Genomic DNA, 12,233 nt, shown 5'->3' on the forward strand with positions numbered 1-12,233 from the left:
ATGACGCTGGGAAACAAAAGATTTGGTCAGTGTCAAATAAAAGATACAGATATGAGACAAAACAACAATTTTGTCACATATAAATCTTCGTGATGGCAGGGACACGCGAGGTTAATAGTGAATAAATAGCCCTGCATGGAAATGCGAATGTCTGAAAAAGTATGTAAATGTGTCTGGTTTATCTTTTTATGCAGTTTAATGTACAGTGTATATGAAGGTAAGGGCGGATTCTTATTGAAGCCCCCATTGGCTCAGGTATGTCTTTTAGACAGACCCGAAAGCATGCACATAATTAACTCTTAAAAATTAGGTATTCTGTCAAATAGTTTGGCTTATGGGTAGGTAACCAAAACGTTCTTTCGGAGACAGTTGGAAGCACGTTGCACCCAAAACCATTTCAAAATAGAAACATATGTCTCTACTAGGAACTTGTTGAAACTTGTTTTATGGATTTTTCAAAATAAGAGTCGATATAAGAAGAGAAGGTTTGGTTACAACACACACGTACAAAGCAAAACGAATGGCACTAGTGCCATAATTAATTACACAGACATGTCTGACAAGGTTAATCACACAGTTGTGTACTCCGAGTTTCTCCGAGTTAAAACATTCTTCCTGGCAGATATTTATATCTTCCGTCCAACATTCGTATATGTTTGCTTGTCCCACGTGCAAAAAAATTAATAGGTAGCAACAAGTTTCTACGTCATCAGAAAAACCAGAAATATAGGGTTATGCCTCCAAGTAAATGTCCACTGGAATCGGCGTTGGTGCATGAGATGTTGCTGTTGTTGTTGTTGTTGGAGGGTTTAACGCCATTTTTCAACACAAGATAGGCTATACATGGCGACCAGTACAAATGGTGAAGGAAGAACCAGGGAAAACCCCAGAAAGAACCACCGACCCACCAGAAGCTACTGACAAGCTTTCTCACAAACCCACATTGGCCGAATCCGAGACTCGAACCCAGGCAGACAGAGGTGAGATGGCAGTGATCCGTAAAGGTAAGCGCTCGGGGCCCCGTTGATGCATAAGAGCTAAATGCTGTCCCTCCCGGCATGAGTTCGATTCGATCACTGTACTACATGAAATGGTATATAGATGTAAATTTACTACAGAAAATGGTATATAGATGTAAATTTACAACAGGAAATGGTATATAGATATAAATTTACTACAGGAAATTTTATATGGGATTAAATTTACTTCTGGAAATGGTATATGGGTATAAATTTACTAGAGGAATGGTATATAGATTTTTACTAAAGGAAACTAGAAAAGTTTACTCGTTTATTCAATGCACAGTTTCACGTAGTACATTGACGATTCGTCATTTCGAGTAGCCTAAAGGGTAGAGGTACACTATCAATATTGGTGAACTAAATTAACCCACTGATCTACATTCTGACTATTATATTGTTTATTCATTAATAAAGTTACTGGTTCAGTCATGCAATCAGCCAGTTGGTTTAATACAATACGCCGCCTATTTCTTTTGATCGGCTTAAATGATACTAATGAGTAATTGGCGTCAAATATATAAGATTATCTAAAGGGGCGTCTTCGATATCAAATATCATAAGACCACGTCCCTTGTGTAATATTTGTGACTAAATATCTTGTATTGACCTACTTACTTTATAGGATTTCTTACACTAAATACAATGCGTTCCTATTCCAGTCAGTATTAACAAACACACATTTAGAGGTCATGAAATTGTAGTTCTCAGGCTTCCTAATTGGAGATTAATGTCCACCTTATATGACGCACTGCCTATTTAGCAATGAATTTATTAATTTAGGTGTGTGTGTGTGTGTGTGTGTGTGTGTGTGTGATTTGGATTTTTAACGTAGCTTTAACAATTGTTCAGTCATATCGCTACGATGTCTGCAGTGTGACAGTTTATAGTGATGTCTAGCACTGGGGCATCATGCCACAGACATGTAGCATGATGTCCCACCCAGTCACATTATTCTAACACCAGGCCGACCAGTCCTAAGACTAACCTCTTAATGCTGAGCGCCAAGCGAGGCAGCTATTAGTACCATTTTTGTAAGTCTTTGGTATGACTCGGCCGGGGATCGAACCCAAGACCTCCCGCATCCAATGTGGACGTTCTAACCACTAGACCACCGGAGCGGTCATTAATTTAAGCATACATATAAAAGTATCTTAATAAATATATTGTCGTTGAAAGATATAGTAACGAATTTTAAAATGTTCAGTTCACGTGGACGGGACCAGGAACATTTTCCCCTTTTTTCTCTCTTGTCGGTTTATGCGTGTTCGTAATGAAGAAAAGCATCATTTTCGCCATAATTTCGCTAAAGATTCGGACATGGCAAAGTCCATGCAAAGGTCCTAAGATATGGTGACCTTGATATGGTATGTATGCGTTTCTGAACTATTCGTGCAAAGGTCCTAATGCAAGCGTCACGTTTGCTAAACTCAGGTATTAAGACATGTATAATTTCCGCGGCCATGTGTTTGATGTCTAAACATTACCACGGGCTAGAGTTAATCTGTTACGCAAGGTTGCCGTGACCCGCCAAAGAGATAGATCGTGCCAACTGGACAAAGGCTTGTCGTATCACACCTACATGTTAAAGTTTTGTTCAGAGATCAGAGAAAAACCGCGGGTTGAACGCGGCGTGTTCTCATCCGTCCCCACGTGGACAGACAGCGAAAATAACATTGTCCGCAAAGTTTGATTGGATTTGTTCACAGCGATATCCAGTCGGATTTGAGATAGAGGGTGTGATTACAATTTAGATTAAAATTATAACTGTATAATTTGCAATCAAAAGGTCAGTAGTTCTCCTGGGAAGATTGCTGAGGAAATATGATTACTTAGAGAAAGCCACTCGTAATTTGGCGGTAAAACTTATAAACAAATTCTAAGAAAAGACAACGCTTTGAAAAGGAAGTTTTTTTAGGGACTGAACTTCCGGTTCAGTTGAGTCCAGAGTCTCCAAGAGGTGGAGGCTGAAGTGAGACTAGCAGAGCCATCGTAGTCGACCAAAGTCTAGCCGGTTGAGAGAGTCGAGGAGGAGGAGGAGGAAAAGGAGTCGAGTAGGAGAAAGTGGAGAAGGAGGAAAATGAGTATAGAAAAGTTGAGGAGGAGAAGGAATTTGGAGAAAGTCGTGAGGAAGAGAAGAAGGAATTGGGAGGAATGGGAGGGAATAATACACAGATGAGTAGAATACAAGGACAGGTGGAAATCTATCTCACACTACTAATCAAGTGATGCAATATGCTATTTACAGGGTCGAGGGGAAGGAAAGTATGTAGAAAATTTGAATCATTTGAGTATTGAATTGTTTTTAAGTTTTTGTTCATTGAATTTCAACCTTTTTGTATATTTAACCATCTAACCATAGGCATTGCTGACTGGAGGCTCTGAACCATACATCTGTCTTTCACTAATTTAACTTCCAACCAAAATCGAACCTGGGTGGGACCTCTATAATAATTTAAATAAATATCTTGGGATCACCCCCCCCCAACCATAACAACCCTCATAGTATGGTGACCTTGATATGGTATATATGCTTACCTGAACTATTGATGCAAAGGTCCTAAGATACGGTGACCCTGATATGGTATCCCTTTTTGGCCATTGCACCATTATTTTAACCATAGAACATGAAATGAGCAAAGCAGACAGCGTACGCTGGAATTAAATTCTAAGTGATAGGAGTACCGAGATTATATTATTCTAATTACTAACAGGTAATAACACTTTTTTTATATCGTTTTGAAACATTTAGTTTTGAAATAACCTCCAAAACGGTTTATAGTTAAGCTGAGGTCAATCACCAGTAATATTAATAACTACTATGCAATTTATAGCTCGTCCTTTGAGCTCAAAGATGACCATGCCATCGCTACCTGGCTTGGTATATGTGCGCAGGTGAATAGCTGATCAGCCAGTTTGTGCTCTGAACGGTCTGTGGCACACTGGACATGAGATTTGGCTTCATTGTTGCTTGATCAACAAAGGACATGCTGCTGTTCCTCATCAATTTTCCTCGGCTCATAATATGCAGCTCCATTATGGATGAGACCGTTCTAGGTGGAACGATCCTGTGAGATTACTTCTGAAGACCAAGGGTCAGGTTTAGATTGTTTCAGTGATGACTCGAGGAAGTCTTTAAAGCGGTTGTTGTGGCCTTCCTGAGATGGATTTATATGATACGCAAAATCGTTCAAAATGAATGATCTGGAGAGATCATAGGATGACCTTAAGTAATTGTAGATTCAGCTGCAGAAGGCAAACTGGAGATGATCGTAGGGTTAACTAAAATAATCATAGGGTGAACTATGGTGCGCTTTCAGCGATCGCAGTGCGAGTTGGTGAGATGAAGTAATCATAGGGTGAGCTTGGTGAGATAGTAGGATGCACTGAGGTGATTGTAGGGTCTGTGTGTGTGTGACTTTGATTTTTAACGTAGCTTTAAGAACACTCCTGACTGAGATCACACCATTCTTGTGTCTAAGATCAATGGGCAAATAGTTCCAATAACTTTTTCCGTATGACTTCGTTATAAAAGTGGGAACAATGCGAATACGAGTGCTGAGAGAGTAGCGTAAGTTTCTAGATTGGGTGTACAAATGGGTTAAGTCAGATATATAAGTTGGACTGGGGCCAGTCAAATAAATTGTTGCATAGTAAACAGATTTTGTGTTTGATTCTGTATCGAACGTGTAGCCAGTGAAGGTTACAGAGCAGGGGGAGGTGTGCTAAGTCCTTCGTACTCTAAGCATAATCCTAGCAGCAGTGTTTTTAACTCTTTGAGGTTTTGTAGTAGATACTGAGACAAGCCAGATACAGTACAATTGGATTACATAGTCAAGTCTTGAATATTCTAACAATACATAGTTGTTTTATTGGCATCAACCGTAAGAAAAATGCGAATGGAGCTGATGCGTCTCAGCTCCAGATATGCAGCCTTGCATATGTTCATGATATGTGGGTTGCAATGAGTACTATCCAGAGCGACACACAGGATTCGTTGGAATTTAATGTTGGTCGTGCTGATACGCATTGTTTGAGGTAAAGTGTGTGGATGAAAAACTATTTACGTGGTGATCAGGATGGTTTCATCTGCAGCTTGTTACATATCATGTATAACTTCACATCGGAAATGCAACTCTCTACGTCTTTGATGGTAGCCTCAGCTTAAGTAGGGCAGCTAGATTTGTAAATTTTAGTGTCATCAGCGTACAATCGGTGTGCCATCTGATGTCCACCTTTGACACTTGAGAGCGGCTGAATGTATAAAATGAAAGGAACAGGGCCGAGATCAGAGCCTTGTGGAACACCAAAACTTAGATCAACTGGGCTGGAATGCTTCCATTTACGGACATAATTTGTGTCCTATTGAGTAGGGCTTGAACCCTAGTAAGGCTGTATTGTGAATACCAAATACATGCTGGAGACGGTGAAGTAATATATTATGATATAGTGATGTCCAGCACTGGGGCATCATTCCACATACATGTAGCATGATGTCCCTCCCAGTCACATTATCCTGACACCAGGCCGACCAGTCCTAACACTTACCCTCTTAATGCTGAGCGCCAAGCGAGGCACCTGTTAGGGTATAGTTTTCCAACCAACATTATTGCATGCTGTGTTTACCAGACTAACGGGAACATACCACCGACGGACACATGCTGATGTTATATGTATAGGGTGTTTCACGGTTAGTATCTCCCCTTGAAAACACCAGAGGGCATCTCTGTGCAGCTCACTTCCGGATAGTTCAATCAATTGAGATGGCAGATGTAGATCAAGAAAATGTGACAGACCGCTCACATTATGCAAGCAGGATCGATATCTCACTATCTTAAAAAGAAATTCTATCAATATTTGATCAATTATTTTTACACCTTTTCTTTCTCTCACTAACTTGCGCTGCTCCCAGCTTTCAAATAAATATTCTCCGCCCATTTCAGAACTTAATTTATATTGTTTGATATTGCGAAAGTGTATCGCTGCGTAAAAAGTTCTTGCAATTTATCTCGCTTGAAGAATAATAAAAACATATTTATTTTATACGGCTTCAAGCATAGCAGTTAATGGAGGTTGAACGAGAACGAGAAAAAAAAATCTAACTTCTTAAGGTTTTGTTATCATTAATTTAGACTGCTGGAGGTTGAACGAGAACGAGAAAAAAAAATTCTAACTTCTTAAGCTTTTTTATTATTGACTTAGACTGCTGCGTTTGCTGGCATACTGAAAAATAGGTGCTGGCATCTCACTCAAAGTTTCCCTACCCATCCCATCATATCAGTAGTACAGAGAGTAAATTGTAGACTTTGGTATCCACACTTCCAATTTGTATCAACAAGTTCTCTGACGTTAGCAAAATGTTTTTACAAGGAGTCATCTATAGTGCAAGCTTAATCAACTCATTTCAGTTAGTTTTAGATTACAGCTTAAACACCAGTTAACATACACCATGCAAATTCGTCTACCATAAGGTACTGACGAATTATGATTTTGTCTTTGAGCTGAGATACTTTATTTTTGTTATCTCAAGATATTGTTTCTTTATTTTTTAAAAATTCATTAAAATAGTGTCACATCCTTGTAAAACAAAATTCAATTGTTGGTCCCTAATGTAATTGAGGTATACCGTGGTACGTATGTTAAAAAAATTTCCATGGAAGACAAATATCTACTAAACAATTTAGATTATGTTTCTCCTTTTATATATATATATATATATATATATATATATATATATATATATATATATATATATATATATATATACGGAGAAACATTATCCAAATTGTATATTGGTATGTATGTATTGTATTGCATGTATGTATGTATGTATGTATATATGTGTGTATATATGTTTGTGTGTCTCTACTAAATAATTTAGATGTTTCTCCTTTTATATATGTGTGTGTGTGTGTGTGTGTGTGTGTGTGTGTGCCGACAGTGTATCAACTGATATAATTTGAGCGAGAACTATTAGGACTCGTATACGAGCAACGGCTGGCTATGAAACAATTTCGCCAAGATGAACCGATGGACATCTTCGCTAGCCAAGTTTCCGATATGTTAACACAACCCTATCTATACCTTAGCGGATTGTGCAGATATTCCTCTGCCTCTGATCTGTGAATTTTATTGGATGCGGTGGCAAGCCACGCATCCAATCAAAATTAAGTTGTTCAAATTTGAACATTGTTCCAATATGATCGAGACAAGGGAGGCACACAACTTGAATGGACTCGTAAATAAGCAATTTACCACTGCCGGTCCGTGTTTGTACCAATACCTCTCACTCAAATACACATGTAATCGCTTCTCGACGTGAATCGTACAAAGTGTCCTTTTGATGTCAATTGCCATCATCATTTTCGGTCGATGTACAATGCACCGCTCTTACACGCTGTTGGTTAGTTGAAGTTATATACTAAGGGAGATAAGACAATAGATGTCGCTAGGACAAAGCACTAAAATATCTGCTCGGCCCTCCAATGTGTAGAGAGGGTTAACATATCGGAACCTCAGGTAGCAAAGATCATTGATGGATGGATGGATGTAGATAGAGAGATAGTGGATGTAGATAGATAGATAGATAGATAGATAGATAGATAGATAGATAGATAGATAGATAGATACATACATACATAGATAGATAGATGAGGTTTTGGACCGGCCGACAGTGGCGATTTTGTTCCACTTGTCAACTGACCACTCCGGTGGCCTAGTGGTTAGAGCGTCCGCCTCGGATGTGGGAGGTCGTGGGTTCGATCCTCGGCCAAGTTATACCAAAGACTTACACAAATGGTACTAACAGCTGCCTCGCTTGGCGCTCAGCATTAATTGGTTAGTCTTAGGACTGGTCGGCCTGGTGTCAGGATAATGTGACTGGGTGGGACATCATGCTACATGTCTGCGGCATGATGCCCCAGTGCTAGATATCACTATAAACTGACACTGCAGACATCGTAGCGATATAAATGAAATTTTTGTAAAGCTACGTTAAAAATCCAAATCAGACACACATCACTTGTCTACCAATATATGCGTGATAATCGTATTACATAACCCTTGTATAAACCAAGATATAATCTTGCCAAGAGCCAAGTAGAAATCAACAACCCGTGTTCATATACCAACTCGAAGCCAGCATGGGATCATTGCATTAGCGCTCGGTCGCAGACTACGCTGTCAGGTGAGAAAACATCGAGAAATTATTTTTACAGCCATGAAGTAAAATTCACCGACAAATCTACGTCGGTTTTATTTCCCGTCAATTAGGTTAAACCAACATTTACTCAACTAGGAAGATAAAATTCTCATTCGCTTTTCAATTTGAACCGACTTGTCCGTGTAACAGTTTTTTTGGCGAAGACGAGAACGATCGTTTGGGACACAAATTAATGGTGTAATCAGCATTGTTGTATATGAGCATAGTATGAATGCACAATCGCCGGAGACTTAAATCTTCCCCAGGGAGATATTTTCAATGATTGCATGACAGTTGTATCATTAAGAAAGAGTAACTGAATAGAACTGCGTGTGCGTCTTGCACCTGAATTTGATGAGATCTGGTCAGGGTCTGCCTGCAGAAGTGTACTTCGCAATCACGTTTTTAATTGAAGAGCTGTAATGGGCCAAAATGTTTCATCGCGAGAAAAAAATTGAAACTGAAAAAACAACCTAGAGAGAACTGTTGTGTGCTGTTGTAAGCTTAGAGGACAGGGGTTATATTTTATGTGCAAATTTAATGCCGCAAGCAGAGACCTAGTATAATAAATAAAAAAAAAAAATCATAAAAAATCAAATACACGCGTAAGGTCAAAAAGGTCCATATTATGGGATACCTATATTAAAATAAAGCATAAGAATAGTATCCGCTTGACCAAAGAAGGCAATGATAGTTCATAGCAGAAGACATTTATGCTCCCCAATCCCAAATTTCTAACCGCAATTTTCATGTCCGAAGGTCATTTTTTACACCATGTGATGCTCACAGTGTAAACACAAGCCTTTTCCTGGGGCCCCGAGTGGCCGAGTGGTCTAAAGCGCTCTCCGTTATGGATCACTGCCATCTCACCTGTCTGCGTGGGTTCGAGTCTAGGATTCGGCCAATGTGGGTATATAAGAAAGCTTGCCAGTAGCTTCTCGTGGGTCGGTGGTTCTTCCCGGGGTTTTCCCGGGTTCTTCCTCCACCATTAATACTGGCCACCATGTATAGCCTATCGTGTGCTGAAAAATGACGTTAACCCCCACAGCAACAACAACAACAACAAGTCCTTTTCCTAGATGACAATTCTGCAAAACAGTGTGTACTAAACAGGCTGATGCGATTGAATATAGTTGGCTTCCAAGCCGTTTTTTAGATATTCTACTTGCCCCAAACCCATCTGCTTAGTGCTATGGGAGGTTAGCTCTTCTTCCTAGCCGAATGTTGGTATTTCACTATCAACATACTGCAGAGTAACTACGGAAGGTGTACATGCCTAACATCAATTTGAAGAACAACACAAGCCCGAAACACCAAGTTTACAAATATATCCATATCTTTAAATAGTAAACAATAATAGCTGAAAATGTCACACCATATCCTTAAGTTAAGAAATTTGCCAGGGGCCAATGTACGAAACTGGACCTGCCACCTTACCGCCGTGATCAGCGTTGGTTTGGGTATGGCAGAAATCGCGACCATAACAATCATCATAAGATAAGCGCACCAGTCTGAATTGTTGTCGGAGCCATAGTAACTGGTGCCGCAGGCGGAGCTACTAAAATAATCGAATACGTGTCTATTCAAAATTCTCGTGGAGGCACAAAGTAGTCCGGGTAAATTTAATAAACTATACTCGGTGGCTATTGAACCTATCGCTGGAACCTAATCTGTCTCCGTGAGTAGTATCGTAATTGATGTATGTGCAGTCTCATAATGGGCATGCACGAGACGAAGCTTACCTATCACTGCTCCCCAGTCCATGAACTTGCGATGTGGACCTGACTAACGAAGCTTCAAAGCGGATCCAGTGGGAAAAGTTATGAGGAATGGAGAACAGATTTCGTTATCTGGTAAAACAAAACCGGTGTGAAAATCTTAAACTCACACCATATTACTACTCAGAAGACGTGTCATTAATTTGCAGTTCCATTTTGGGAAATACGTATTTATGACGGGGGTTGGGGAGGGGGTCTCTTCTTTTTTGCTTTTGTGTTTTGTGTTTGTTTCTTTTCTTAATTTTGTACAGTTAAATTAAACCTTTTTATTGTTTTAAATTTGGATACAATTAAGCCTGGTAGTGATAATCATTTTGGTACCCTTTCTATTGGAAAGCATATTTGTCGCTCTTTTGTAGTAAATGTGAATGGACTAAGATTGTCTACCTTTGTTTTGGGCAAGAAAATGTTCCTGTGTGGTGTTTAGTTAACGTACATGTATCCATTTGGGTCATTACGCTGTATGACTTCAAATGAATACAACAGTAACTATATACAGTCTTGTCATTAAATCTGTGTGGATTATCTAGATTATCTTAATTGATAACAGATAAAATATGTAATAAATTATCAGTAGAACATAAAAAAATTTTTAAACTATCTAATACTTCACTAAAACATGGCCAAAACCAAATCATATCCATGTTTGTCCCTTTTTAACAACCCATATAAATGTATAAGAGAATTCATATCTTTGCTCCATTGTGTATTCAGATGTAGTGGTCACTTATGATATGCTCAAACAACTTCATCTTTTCAATTAGACACGCACGTGGTCATAATGTTTTTTTGAATTTTTGGTGAAATTTTGGAAGTTAAAAAATAAATGTTTCGTTCAAGTGGCAGATGACTAAAATGTTTTAACTATTTGTAATCACAGTAATGAAATCTAATTACTCATATTAATTATAATTAATTACAGTGTATAGCTTCTGCTGCGCTTATTTAAAGTCATATATTCAAATTAAACGGTGCTACAACCAAGAAATCATATTAACATAAAAGCAATTTAATAAATTGTGCGTGCTACATAATGTTTAGATTTAATTTAAGGTCACGGTCCCGACTCTATAGTTATAGAGGCAACGAACGATAAAGAATTAATTTAAAAAAGGTAAATTGCCATAGAGCTTAAACTGTTAAAGTTTAACCCAAAAGAAATTCTATACCAATTACATATTACACCATTAAGTCCTCATTACCCAAACAATTTATAGTGAAGTCAAAAACGTCAGATTGTTGAAATGATTGATAAATTCCCGCAGAATGCTTGCAAGTAAAGTATTCATTCTAAATGGCTATAAATAGACACGAGATATTCCCTGTTTGTGTCATTATGTGTCCTTCATCGTGCGTTACAAATCCGGTGACCTCCCCCACCCCCATTCTGTATAATAAAATTAATTAAGATCCCGTCGATTTTGCTCAAAGGAAAATCTACATTTACCGATTTTCCAATGTCTCGTTTAGTTTTTGAGAACAGGGAGTTTTGAGAACACATTATCTGGTGCAATAAATTAAACCTTTGACATATGATGAAAATATTTTACATGTCTTTCTAATAAGTTTCCTAGAGAGATATTAAAACCACGTGTTGGTATTATTTACGAGGAAAATAACTTCTTAAAGAAGAAGATAGTGGCAAGTACGAGAAAATAATTTGTATGCATAAAAGGTCTCTTGCTTTTGACTACAAAATGTCAGTATAAATCCTGTAGGATCAAATATTCAAGCCTCGCGTTGGATGATGGGCAATTTTGTATTTTCAGATCTTGAAGAAAATGAAACTGTTGGTAACAAACGACTTGTCAAATGCAGATTGTGCAGAAAATTCAGTATACGCGGAAGTGCTTTTTTATATAGGTTTTAAACGATAATTTCTCGATCTCTGTTACGCAGTACATGACTAATGATGCACAGAATGGCACCATATTTGTAAGTTCTTATCCTGTGAGAGTGGTAAATGTATGTTCTTGAGATCTTTAGGGATGCCATCGGCCCTTTCCGCCACCTGCTACACACATGACCTCTGATGTAAAGAATTTCCTGTAATCTGGTCATAGTAACAACTTTATTGACGTCACAACTCGTGACCTGTTATTACTAATAGTGACTTGGGCAATAGTTTAAAGCTATTTAAACCAAACGATTTCGTCACATTGTTTCATTAAAAAAAATTGCAGGAATTACATTTGAATTTAAAAGTGCCGGCATTTAATTGTTGGTTGAAACGTC

The 12,233-nt window shown here is 38.4% G+C and overlaps 1 protein-coding gene across 2 annotated transcripts in view; it reads left to right on the plus strand.

Annotated features, from left to right (window-relative positions):
- The first annotated feature begins 741 nt into the window (after positions 1-741).
- The window catches only part of LOC149782842 (uncharacterized), a 42,336-nt gene continuing 30,844 nt past the window's right edge, over positions 742-12,233 (plus strand). For both annotated transcript variants that reach the window (XM_089934936.1, XM_089934937.1), the window contains exon 1: positions 742-1,004. In XM_089934936.1, coding sequence (XP_089791062.1) covers positions 860-1,004 — 145 coding nt within the window. In that variant the 5' untranslated portion in view covers positions 742-859. The remainder of the gene's footprint in view (positions 1,005-12,233) is intronic.

This window comes from Sinohyriopsis cumingii, chromosome 15, assembly GCF_028554795.1.
Source record: "Sinohyriopsis cumingii isolate HCF-2022 chromosome 15, ASM2855479v2, whole genome shotgun sequence".
NCBI classification, from domain to species: Eukaryota; Metazoa; Mollusca; class Bivalvia; order Unionida; family Unionidae; genus Sinohyriopsis; species Sinohyriopsis cumingii.